Source organism: Salvelinus namaycush, chromosome 19 (assembly GCF_016432855.1).
Source record: "Salvelinus namaycush isolate Seneca chromosome 19, SaNama_1.0, whole genome shotgun sequence".
Classification (NCBI taxonomy): Eukaryota; Metazoa; Chordata; class Actinopteri; order Salmoniformes; family Salmonidae; genus Salvelinus; species Salvelinus namaycush.
This window is the reverse complement of record NC_052325.1, coordinates 4073428-4086255: the sequence shown is the minus strand read 5'-3', so window position 1 is coordinate 4086255 and position 12828 is coordinate 4073428. Positions and strand designations below refer to the sequence as shown.

Genomic DNA, 12828 nt, shown 5'->3' with positions numbered 1-12828 from the left:
AAGTTGCCTTCATAAAGTGTTCACACCGCTGGACTTTTTCCACATTTGGTTGTTACAGGCTGAACTGTAACCCCATAAAGTGGAATTATGCTTTTCGAAATGTTTACTAATGAATTTAAAATGAAAAGCTGAAATGTTTTGCGTCAATAAGTTTTCAACCCTTTTGTTATGGCAAGCCTAAATACGTTCAGGAGTAAACATTTGCTTAATAAGTCACATAGTAAGTTGCATGAACTCACTCTGTGTGCAATAATAGTATTTAACATGATTTTTGAATGACTATCTCATCTCTGTACGCCACACATACAAGTAAGTATCTGTAAGGTCCCTCAGTCGAGCAGTACATTTCAAACACAGATTCAACCACAAAGACCAGGCAGGTTTTCCAATGCCTCCCAAAGAAGCGCACTTATTGGTAAAGCAAACAAAAAAAAGCAGCCATTGTATATCCCATTGAGCATGGTGACGTTATTAATTACACTTTGGATGGTGTATCAATACACCCAGTCACTACAAAGATACAGGCATCCTTCCTAACTCAGTTGCTGGAGAAGAAGGACACTGCTCAGGGCTTTCACCATGAGGCCAATGTTACAGAGCTTAATGGCTATGATAGGAGAAAACTGAAGATGAATCAACAATATTGTAGTTACTCCACAAAACTAACCTAATTGACAGAGTGAAAAGAAGGAAGCCTGTACAGAATAAACATATTCCAAAACATGCATCTTGTTTGCAATAAGGCACTAAAGCAAAACTGCAGAAATTAACTTCATGTCTTGAATACAAAGCGTTATGTTTGGGGCAAATCCAACAGAACACATCAGGGAGTACCACTCGTTACATTTTCAAGCATGGTGGTGGCTGCACCATGTTAAGGGTATATGCTTGTCATTGGCAAGGAGTACAGAGTTTTTTTTATGATGAAAATAAACGGAATCGAGCTAAGCACAAGCAAAGTCCTAGAGGAAAACCTGGTTCAGTCTGTTTTCCAACAGACACCGGGAGACAAATTCACCTTTCAGCAGGACAATAATCTAAAACACAAGGCCAAATATACACTGGAGTTGCTTACCAAGAAGACAGTGAATGTTTCTGAGTGATCTAGTTACAGTTTTGACCAGTGGCGTGCCGTGGGCCTGGGGCCTGGGCCTTCAGTGAGGTACTACACAGTCCCACCCGAATTAATCCACCTCTTATTACCATCATTATGATGCCATGGCTCTAGACACTATACATTTAGACAGAAACGCAGTATAACCAGGCGTTGCGTCACCTTGAAATTGACAAATTGATATTTTTGGGTAAACAGTGTTTACCCAAAAACATGACACAATCAATGAGTCTTTTCAATATTTCCCTTCACCTTTTCATTGTGCAGCTCCGTTGCCCTGCGCGCTTGTTCTTTGAGCTGTAGATCCACTCCGGTGTCCCCAAAAGTTTTCAAAAGCACCATTGCTTGTAAGTGCCCAGCCGTACTTTGGTGTCTCGTTGCTGCCTTGGTTAGACAACTCAAGTTTGCAAAGCCAGTGTGGCTCCAAACACCAAATCGATCACTTGCAAATAATAGGCATTCCCAGCAGTACAGTTTGCAGTGCTTCTCGGAGCCTGTGAGCCATTGACAGCGCTCGTAGTTGAAACTTTGAAAGTGGCGAGCGAACGAACCCCTTTCCCGCCTGTGACAGGCTTTGTGGCGTCGGGCGACCTCTCCTTACAATGTCTAACTTTTCTTGAAAAGTTCGTCTTGAGAATGGCGTTATAATTATATCCTCGACCAAATTGATATCTTCTCCTCCTTCCGCCATTGTGGGTTGAAAAAACAGCTTAGTAGTACGCAAATTAATTCGTTTATCAAATTCAGTTTCCTAGATCTGCATAGACCTGCCCATAGGACCTGCCTCTCAATATTGGTAATCCAATCAAAAGACGTGCACGCACTACGCCTGCTAGCTGGCTCCTGTGTAACACTGGAGCCAGCCAGCAGGCGTACAATAGCCAACTCTAAAGCTGATTGGTTGACACTAAATTTTCATTTCCATTCACTATAAGCTACAAGCGCCCGCACTGTTGATTCTGAAGGCCTGAGGGCAGATTTTAGACCCCTGGCAACACATGATGGCTGAATATGATTGGATAAAAGATCTAACATAAAGACCAGCCCTCCAAATCTCAACCTGGGGCTGGAAGCAGTGCAACCAAGAGGAAAGCTATGAAATGAAGAGTGTAACTCTTACTCTGGGGAATAATTTAATACATATTTGTGGGAAAATATATTTTAAAAAAAATGTATATTCTGATGATGTTTAGGCCAGCAGAGAAGGCCTTGCAGGCCCTGACGGCCCACCACTGGTTTTGACTTATATTGGCTTGAAAATCTATGGCAAGACTTAAAAATGTCTGTTTATCAATGATCAACAACCAACATGACAGAACTTGAAGAATGTTTTTAAGAATAATGTGGAAATATTGTGCAATCCAGGTGTGGAAAGCTCTTAGAGGTTTACCCAGAAAGACTCACAACTGTAATCACTGCCAAAGGCGATTCTAACAGGTATTGACTCAGGGGGTTGAATACTTTTCTAATCAAGATATATTAGTCTTTTATTTTTCATGAATTTCTTACAAATGTTAGAATTTTTCTTCCACTTTGACATTACAATTAAATACATTTGAATCCCACTTTGTAACACAACAAAATATGGAAAAAGTAAAGTGGTGTGAATATTTCTGAAGGCACGGTATGTTAAAACAACAACAAAATGAAATAATGTGTAGTTTGGTAATTCGGCTATCAAATTATTACTGGCCATTGGTGGACATATTAGATTATTGTTCTAACATGCTGAAAAATATCGCCCAATATAATAATCTGTCCTATGTCTTGCAGTGTGATAGGTCATTCTGCAGTGTAGAATTATCTTTTATAAATAGTCAATTAAATCTGTTTTCATTTTAGTTGTTCCAGTATACTAGGCCCTATAGTGAATTGTAAAGACAGAAAATCGTAAATTATCTTATAATTAAAACCATATGCGCCTTTATCTCATTCTCCTAACTTCCAGTAAATTCTCTGTTGAACTTCATTGCGCTATGTCAGGAAAGATTCCCACTTACAATTCCATAATACCATATAAAAGAAAAACACATCATGAATAAAGAGAAAATAGTTTTGAAGTTTAGGCCTACTGTTGATTAGTACCCATGACCGCTATTGTTGAGGATATTACAGATTTGCATGTCGGTTTCAAAAGGAAAGCTGTGGATTGGAGGCACGCATATGAATGTTTATTATATTCTGCCGAACAACCCGCAGGCAGCCTTCTCTGTCAGATACGACATTTCCCTAATATTTGTCTATACATTGGATGGCAAAACATACAGTTGAACTGTCCTAAGAGTTTGTAAACAAATGACCAAAAATTTGAGAGAATAATTTTACTTTAGTAAAATCACTTTAGTAACAGATTATATGTTAAGTATTCCTTTTAAATGACAAAGTAAGCTTGTGGAATGTAGGCCTAATCGTCCTACAAAGGGTAACAAATAAAATGCTTAATTCAACTCAGGCATAAAGCATTGAAGTAGGACATTGGTGTTGGCTAATAAGCAATAAGGCCCGAGGTGGTGTGGTATATGGCCAATATAACACAGCTAAGGGCTGTTCTTATTCTCGACGCAGCGCTGAGTGCTAGGACACGGGCTTTAGCTGTGGTATAATGGCCATGTATCACAAAATCCCGAGGTGCCTTATTGCTATTATAAACTGGTTAACAACATAATTAGAGCAGTAAAAATAAATGTTTTGTCATACCCATGGTATACGGTCTGATATACCACGGCTGTCAGCCAATCAGAATTCAGAGCTCGAACCACCCAGTTTATAATATAGCCTAAATGAAACAAACGAGTCAAATATAAAACAAGATAGGCCCTGGGGGACTAAAAGTGCGTATCATGGGCTATAGGCAATCAATATATGCTTTCTAATGAAATATTATGGAAAGGTAGGCAGGCCCTATATACGAGATGGCCTATAGAAGGGGTGTCAAACTCATTCAACAAAAGGCTGAATGTCTGTTTTTTTTCTTATTTCAATTACAGTTTTTTCCAACTGCTTACACACAAAATCTTTTCATGTCACACCATTTTTGAAACCTCTCACTCAAAGTGCAAAACTACACACCAAATATCCAAAACCATAAGCTATTTCTCAGCCTTTGACTCAGTTGTCAATTGCATAAAACACTTTTTTCAAAACACTACACACAATTCTCTACCTAAAACACAAAAATCTAACAGGAAGTGACTTGCTTTCCTTTTCCAAACACAACCAATCAAAATGCTACAATTATTCACCAGGTCACACACACACTCCTCACATGTGCAAACACTAATAGCTTAACTGATCACTAACCAATCACTGCTTTACTGTAGTATAGGCCTATAAATAGGTCAAAGGTCAGATTACCTGTTTTGAACAATGGATGCCAACAATGGACAGAGAGCAAGAGTAGGAGGGAGAGGAAGAGGAAGAAGAGGACGAGGGCAAAGAAGAGAAGGAAGGAGAGCCATCTCTGATGAGATTAGGGCAACACTTGTTGATCATGTGATCAACCACGGTTTGACCATGAAAGAGGCTGGACTGAGAGTCCAGCCCAACTTGAGTCGATTTACAGTGGTGTCCATAATTTGAACCTTCAGAAATGAGAACAGGTATGCAACTATCTAATGACTATTTTAGCATTACAGTAATGTACTGTAAAATACGTATGACTGCATAGTATTGCATAAACATTTGTAACTCTAAGCCATCCATTTACTGCACTGCATTGAATGAATGAGGTTGGTTATCATGCTGTACTACATTTTTTGTACATTGTTTACAGTTCCTATGCTGAACACATACTGTGTTGGAATTCTGTACAGAGTGGAAAGGCAAAGACATCATGGAGGACGAGGACGCTTGTTTACAGATGTACAAGAGACTGCAATTATAAATATGGTTTTGGCCAACAATGCAATTAGGATTCGAGAGATAAGAGAGCATATCTTGAATAATGACACCATATTTAACAACATCAATGCTGTAAGCCTGTCGACCATACAACGCATCCTCCAACGGCACCGAGTGACGATGAAACAACTTTACAAGGTGCCATTTGAGAGAAACTCTGACAGAGTCAAGAATATGCGACATGACTTTGTAGAGGTATGTATGCAACACTACTTCCAGTACTTCAGACATACCATATTTACGCATCTGTATATCCTTTTGTCTGTTACAGAGAGTATTGGAGCTGGATGCCCATGTAATTCGCCATGAATTTATTTATGTGGATGAGGTTGGCTTCAACCTCACCAAAACTAGGCGCCGCGGAAGAAATGTAATAGGACAGAGGGCAATTACCAATGTCCCTGGACAGCGTGGGGGTAATATAACTATGTGTGCTGCCATCACTCAAAACGGGGTCCTCCATCACAATGCCACACTGGGTACGTACAACACCGGCCATATGCTCACTTTTCTGGATGCAATTTACACAATGCTTGTCCCTGATCCAGATCAGGAGCCTGCTAGATTTGTGGTTTTATGGGACAATGTTAGTTTTCACCGGGCTGTTCTGGTCCAAAACTGGTTTGCCACCCATCCACAATTTGTAGTTTTGTACCTACCCCCATATTCACCTTTTCTAAATCCCATAGAGGAATTCTTCTCAGCCTGGCGCTGGAAAGTGTATGATCGCCAACCCTATGCCCGCATGCCGCTTCTCCAGGCAATGGAGGACGCATGTGGGGACATAGAGGTTGCCTCTGTCCAAGGTTGGATACGCCATGCTAGGAGATACTTCCCTCGATGTTTGGCAAGAGAAAACGTATCTTGTGATGTGGACGAAGTATTGTGGCCAGACCCAGGCCGGAGAAGAGATGAAGCGTAGCTTAGCACTGGTGACTACCCCCCCCCCCCCCCCCCCTACCAATTCCTTGACTGCCCCCCCGGGACCCCACACACACAATTGTTTTCTTTACTGTATTCTAAAGAATATACTTTGGTTTATTGGTTTACATATGTTTATGGTTTTGTTGTATGCTACTGTATACAACAGTAATGTTTGGCCTAATAAATATTTTCTGTTTCTACATTGCATTGGTGTTTACAGTGTACTTGTTACCCCTCTCAGCAGATTACTTTCACTGTAGAACATTGTATTGAAATGTAGATATAAGCCTATGAAAGACCAAAGAGCTTTAGATTTAGAACAACAGTGTTTACATGGTATATCCAAAAATGTACTATTATGAAAGCAGTGTTTGCCATTTGATGCAAATGCTTAATTCTGACATGTGTTTATGGCATTTTGAATGCAGTGTTACATTTTGAAGGAGATGTGAGGCATTTTGCATTTTGTGTGTGCAGTTTTGGGAATTGTGTGTAGAGTTTTGAAAAAAGGAGACAGTTTTGAAAACGTGTGTAAGCAGTTGGAAAAAACTGTAAGTCAACCACAAATACCTTACTAATTAGTGACCATAATTCATCAATCAAGTACATGGGTGGAGAGAAAACCCGCAGACACTCGGCCCTCGTGGAATGAGTTTGACATATATGTATATATGCAACGTTTCAAGAACATCTGTTTCCAAAAAGATGTGAACATTCCAACTGTATGAACAAAGGCATCGCCAACCCCCAGACAGCCTGCATGTACAGGTGACTGCATGGTGTGAGTTATGAAGTGAGTTGAAGCTGGCTAATTAAACGCTGCATGGTCAAAATAATGAGGATAAATCCTCCATCGAATGGATCTTGAAATTTGGATGCTGGCCTATGGATTAATTTGTTGACGTTAAGACACAGATAGTCAGTCTGTGCGTGTGCGTGTGTGTGTGTGTGTGTGTGTGTGTGTGTGTGTGTGTGTGTGTGTGTGTGTGTGTGTGTGTGTGTGTGTGTGTGTAAGAGAGAGGGAGAGATACTTATAGTATCAAACTATCATATATTATTTTCACCTAACAAATGCCTCTCAAATAGCTTACTAGGCCTGTAGGCCTATGTTCCTATCACAGCCACTGCGCGATGCATCATTGATGTGTTACAACCGTTTTGGAACACCTTGTTCTCTGGATTTGTCGAGTAAAATATGCTTGTAGTCTTCATGGTGATTCATTTAAATTAATAATTTGATACCGCAGAAACGGCTTTTTCCGGACCATTTCCCGTTAACGTATCCAAAGGCGTTTACATTATAAAAGCTACATCCATATCTCCGCCGTAGAGGATCCGGCTCCAGAAGGCTACATGAAAGGTGATATGAATTACAGAACGTTAAACCGTCAGTAAAGTAATCTGTGTAAATGGCGTCTCCGAGGACCCTGTTATTATTCAGTGCGCTTTATGAGGACCCTGAGAATGAAGTGCTTCTCCCATGCCTGTATTTGAGCCTCAGCCCCGTGCACTTTTTTTGATTAATCCTCCTGCGCGGGATTGGTGACAGAGCTTTTGACTGGCTTTTGACTGGCTTTTTCCTCTGTTCCGTGTGATGGACGCCTAGCTGATCAAGCGGAATGAAGAGTAATTAAAAGCTATAAATTATCCTTAGCAGTCCCTCTCAAGGCGTCTCTTTGCAGGCAAGATAACAGTCCCTGCGCCCATTTACCGTCTGAAAAGAATTGCGTCTCACAATGGCTACTTTGCAAAATGGAATAGTGATAGTGTCCTAATTTAAATGTAATTAAGTACCAGCACATAGCTTGTCGATAGAGATTTCAGCTCTGTAGGCCCAACTGAAATAAAACAATGTGGGTTGGACGTATGATTGCGTTGCATCTGCATGGCCTACACGCTAGTCATTATAATTATTAATTTGTTTTGAAATAATGTGAAGCGCATCGCTTTTGCTATAACGTTTTGGTGTATGCGTGCGCGTGCGTGTGGGTGCTCCTATAATGCCATTCCACCTATAATGCCATTACACCCCACAGACAGGTGTGTTAGTGGGCCTATACATAATAAAGTTTTTAAAAAATTGATAAACAAAGAATCGAAAGACGGTATAGAACACGGGCTCATGTTGTGGACATAACCATGCATAAATCAAAACACATCATGGATCACTCATCTGGTTATGTCTGCACATTTGTTTGTGGGACCAAGGCGCACGTGAATTAAATTAGCCTGAATATATCAATATTTACACACACACACACACACACACACACACACACACACACACACACACACACACACACACACACACACACACACACACATATATATATATAATCAATAGACCTATATATTAAAAATCAATTAATTAATTGTGCGCTATCACCACTTTTTTTAGAGAAGCATTTGTGCATGCATAAGCCCATTTAGCTTCCTAATAATTTGGGCACATATCATAAAGATAAATCTAACCTATAAAAAGGCGACGTATGTGGCCTATACGCATTTGCAATTGTATAATTTGTATACATCCGTATAGTTTAGGCCTACTACTGTGTTCTCGGTCTAGCATTCTTTTGCTGAAAATACAACAGGCATGTTTGCAGCAGGCGAGTAGCGGTGATAATCTTGTTGGGTTTTCTTAAACCCATTTGGTACCATGTAGCCTACTTACCCAGAGATGCGAGACTTTATTGGATGTCGTCTCCCGTGTCCAAAAGTATCTCGGTCATTGATTGGCCCACTGCACGTTCGAAGGGGTTCACGCGCTTCCGGTTAGTGTGGGAAACGTGTGGGAGAAGCTGAGTGATGTGAGGAGTTGGTGAAGATCGAACTGTCATATAGACAGTGGTGGAAAGCTCGTGGCTGCGAGAGGAGCGTGCAATGCCTTGTCAGTCTTGTCATAGTCGACTACCATGACACGTTGGTGCGTTACGCACGAGGGATGTCAACAATTTAGAAATCAAAATGTGCACCAAATCAGAGAGGGAGTAATTATCCTTTAGTGTGCACCGTATTGCTTCATTCTTGTCATATTTGGATTCAAATACAAACAAACAAGTGGAATTGGTTAGGAGCCTGCATCGACCCCTTTGCAACCATTTTCAGTGATGGAGGGGCAAAGGGATCTACACAGCCCGGAGTTGAGTGAAGGGGAGAGCGTTTCTCCTTCTCCTAGTCTGCCTTCACCGCCCATCCTGCCTCTCCAAGCAGCGCAGCAGGCGCACAGAACCACCAACTTTTTTATTGACAATATTCTACGGCCAGATTTCGGCTGCAGGAAGGAGCAGGGCTTAGGTGCGAGGGAGAGGTCGCAGACTTCCAGTCGAGAGCGCGCCCACCCTTTGGTCGCGAGACCGACTCATCCTGGAACGCCATGCCAGGACTCCAATTGCAGCAGCGACAGCACTTCTTCCTCCACCTCGTCCTTGGCCTTGTCTCCAACCCCCAAAAAGAGCACCTCGTCCTCGAAAGCCAACGAGAGCTCCGGAGGCAGCACGCCCAAGTTCGGCGAGAACACTTCTCCTGTTATGGTTGTGAACGGCGTTAGTAGCGGCGCAGCGCCCTCCCCCGAGTCCCAGCCGCTGCTGTGGCCTGCCTGGGTGTATTGCACTAGATACTCGGACAGGCCCTCATCTGGTGAGGCAATAGTTTTTTAACAAGCTTCATCAGGGTATTGTAGCCTAATGCGTACTTTTATAAATGCGCAATAGTCCATTTGCAGAAATTCTTCTTCTTCGTCTTTCCTCAACATGCTTGTATTTGATGTGTTTTAAATTAATTCATACCTTTATTTGTGAAAAACAACGGTATTTTATACTCTCTTTTCGCACTGTGATGAAGGATAAAATGTGTAGGCTATAGTGCATGCTTAGTGGTCCTGTTACTGCATGAAAATAATGACTGACTGAGGGCAAAATATAGGCAAAAATACTCAATCAATGTTCAACTGGAATCAAACCTTCTCCATTTTAAATTATGCTATAAGCTATTATTTGTAAAGAATCCTTTATTTATTACAAAAATATAAGGAGCAAAAAAGCACATATAGGCCACTTGGACAATTGTGTGTTGATATTATACATAAATACTGTAATAGGATTGTGTAGCATCAGTATTAACCTACTGTATATTTTGTCATTTATATATTGATCTTGAGTAATGTATTGATTTGATGCTATTCAAGATGGTCTACCAATATCTGTCATTCACGTGGTGCAAGTTGGAAAATATTCACTGATTGGCTTAGTTGACTGATAGACTTAGTCTAGCATGTGCACAATCTACCAATAAAGTAAAATAAATGGAAACAGTGAAAAATCGAGTAGTTTGTTTTCAAGAGCATTTTTGACAACATATCAGAACATGTTAACAACATGTCGTTGATGACTGTGTGGCCTAACATTTCACTCTTCTCATTTGCAAGTGAAATCTTGGTCCCATGACCACTGGTTGCATCTTGTAGGCTAAAGGCCTACAAAAACTTTCCTTGCAGATGTGACATGTCTTAAAAGAATGTAACTTAAAATGAGAACATACTCCATTAATTGAATTGAAAGAGAGATATAGTCCTTACATTTGACATAATACAAATTTAGGCTCATATAGGGCCTATATAGGCTATACGTGTATATTATTCATAACCTACAATCATTTTAATGGACCGTGTTCAATATATTTTAAAATCTCAATGAGACTAGAAAAAACAAGGTTGAATATAATTAAGTTAAAGAAGGTGCACTTGAAAAAACGAGAACATGGAAAATAATCTCGTTGCTGTCGACATATTGAATTAATTAACAATTTTGACTGTCTTGATAGAGGATGTATATTATCTGTGTATGCACTTAGTGTAATTCTCCCAACTTACTTTGTTAATCAATAGCAGCCTAGGCTACGTTAAATGGTAAGCATGCACAATGTTTATTTTGTTTGGGCTAAGAAAGTCCAATGGTTCCAATGGTGTTTTGGCATGTGAATAAATTAGCTTTTCATAATTAAAATACACTTGTCCAAAAGACTGCGTTTTATATATATTTATTTAATTAGGTAAGTCAGTTAAGAACAAATTCTTATTTACAATGACGGCCTACCGGGGAACAGTGGGTTAACTGCCTTGTTCAGGGGCAGAACGACACATTTGTACCTTGTCAGCTCGGGGATTCAATCCAGCAACCTTTCGGGTTACTGGCCCAACGCTCTAACCACTAGGCTACCTAACGTAGGTATTGACAAAATCATTGCAAAAATAATGGCAGGGAATTTAAAGATAGGCCTATATAAATCAATATAAAATAAAAAACAATTTACCTAAGATTTTGTATTTGTGTTAGAAAAAGAAGATAGGCCTAGCATCAAATAGCCTACAAACTTAAAAATAAATATTAACGGATAAATTATATTTCCTGTTTCCTATCATTTTGTTTATTTGTGGCTGTTTGTTTGTCTCCAGCCCCATGATAATGTTGTATATTTAAATGTATACTGTATCGTACCCATACGCACATAGGCCTATACCTAAATCTTCATTTTGGGCGAAATATTTTAACGTAAATTCAGGATATCTGAATGAATGCCTTTATTAGCCCATGTCAACAAAGCTAGAGATCACTGAGCTGTAATGATTCTAATTTTAGAAGGCTTTTGATCAATGGTAGGCCTATAACAGACACACTTGCCAAAAGTCCTAAAACTTGTATGTTGTAAAATTGCTGTAGTTGGCTTTAAGTTTTAGGGTTTGCAAATTTTTGCTAAATAATTATGATAGTCGACCCACAGCTACTTCACACAAAGGCCTGCCGCTGAGTGCAGCATGGACATTACTCTTTTCAGTAGCCAAATGTTATTCACAGTGATTATTAAAGGCCTACCATTGGGATGGCCATAACGTTATATAGCCTACAGCAAATACTTACCCTATAATAACGTTTTGTTTATTATTGTTTATTATTATTAGCCTACCATCATTACATTGTTTACTTTTATTACTATGAATATAGGATCATGGTTATTATTAGGGTACGTTGCTTTTATTATTTGGCTATTATTATGAAGTCTAACCTAAAATCAGCAATTTAATTGTTTCTGGGTGATGAAAGCTATAGATCTCTGGCGCTCGCTGAATATTTATATTCCCGTTTTTATTGTCGTCCCTACTGTAGGCCCAAGGACACGGAAATTGAAAAAGACGAAAAACGAAAAGGAAGACAAGCGACCCAGAACGGCGTTCACGGCTGAGCAGCTTCAAAGACTGAAGACGGAGTTCCAGGCCAACCGTTACATTACGGAGCAGAGGAGACAGTCTCTAGCCCAGGAGCTCAACCTCAATGAGTCACAAATCAAAATCTGGTTCCAGAACAAACGGGCCAAAATCAAAAAGGCCAACGGCTATAAGAACGGCCTGGCTCTCCAGCTCATGGCGCAAGGATTGTACAACCATTCCACCACCACCATTCAGGAAGACAAGGAGGAGAGTGACTGAGACTTCGCTTGCCCCAAATGTGCTACAAACTCGGAAAACTATGGTGCAGGAGTCACCTTTTGGGGACGGAATATTTGTGGATAGTCAAGGCTAGTGTAAAATATGTTCAATTTGTTGATAGGCTTGTGTATGAACATAAACGATAAAAATATGCATACAAGCTACGAACATGATGGAAAATGAATAGCCAAAAATTAGACTGTATAGATAATTTAAGGAGAAAGGGATACAGTACTACTCACCCTGCACTTGGATAATGATATGATTGTTATCTTTGTCGCTTTAGGCCTAATGTGTGATTTATCTCTTTTATATCAAACCTCGATGAATTTACAGACTGCGTGATCTGCCACTTCAAGCCAAAGATTTTATCGAAAAAAACAGCCTGAAAAAAAAAACATCTATGAAT

The 12828-nt window shown here is 40.0% G+C and overlaps 1 protein-coding gene across 1 annotated transcript; it reads left to right on the top strand.

Annotated features, from left to right (window-relative positions):
* Nucleotides 1–9048: 9048 nt before the first annotated feature.
* On the top strand, nucleotides 9049–12419 carry LOC120063880 (homeobox protein engrailed-1-B-like). Its single transcript, XM_039014199.1, has 2 exons — nucleotides 9049–9577; nucleotides 12100–12419. Exons 1-2 carry the CDS (start codon nucleotides 9049–9051, stop codon nucleotides 12417–12419), a joined length of 849 nt encoding a protein of 282 aa, XP_038870127.1.
* The last annotated feature ends 409 nt before the right edge of the window (nucleotides 12420–12828 follow it).

Excerpts from the sequence above, each read along its gene's own strand:
- LOC120063880 (XM_039014199.1), top strand. The coding sequence starts at position 9,049 with ATGGAGGGGCAAAGGGATCTACACAGCCCGGAGTTGAGTGAAGGGGAG. Across the intron at positions 9,578-12,099 it reads CTCGGACAGGCCCTCATCTG|GCCCAAGGACACGGAAATTG; the intron begins GTGAGGCAATAG and ends TCCCTACTGTAG.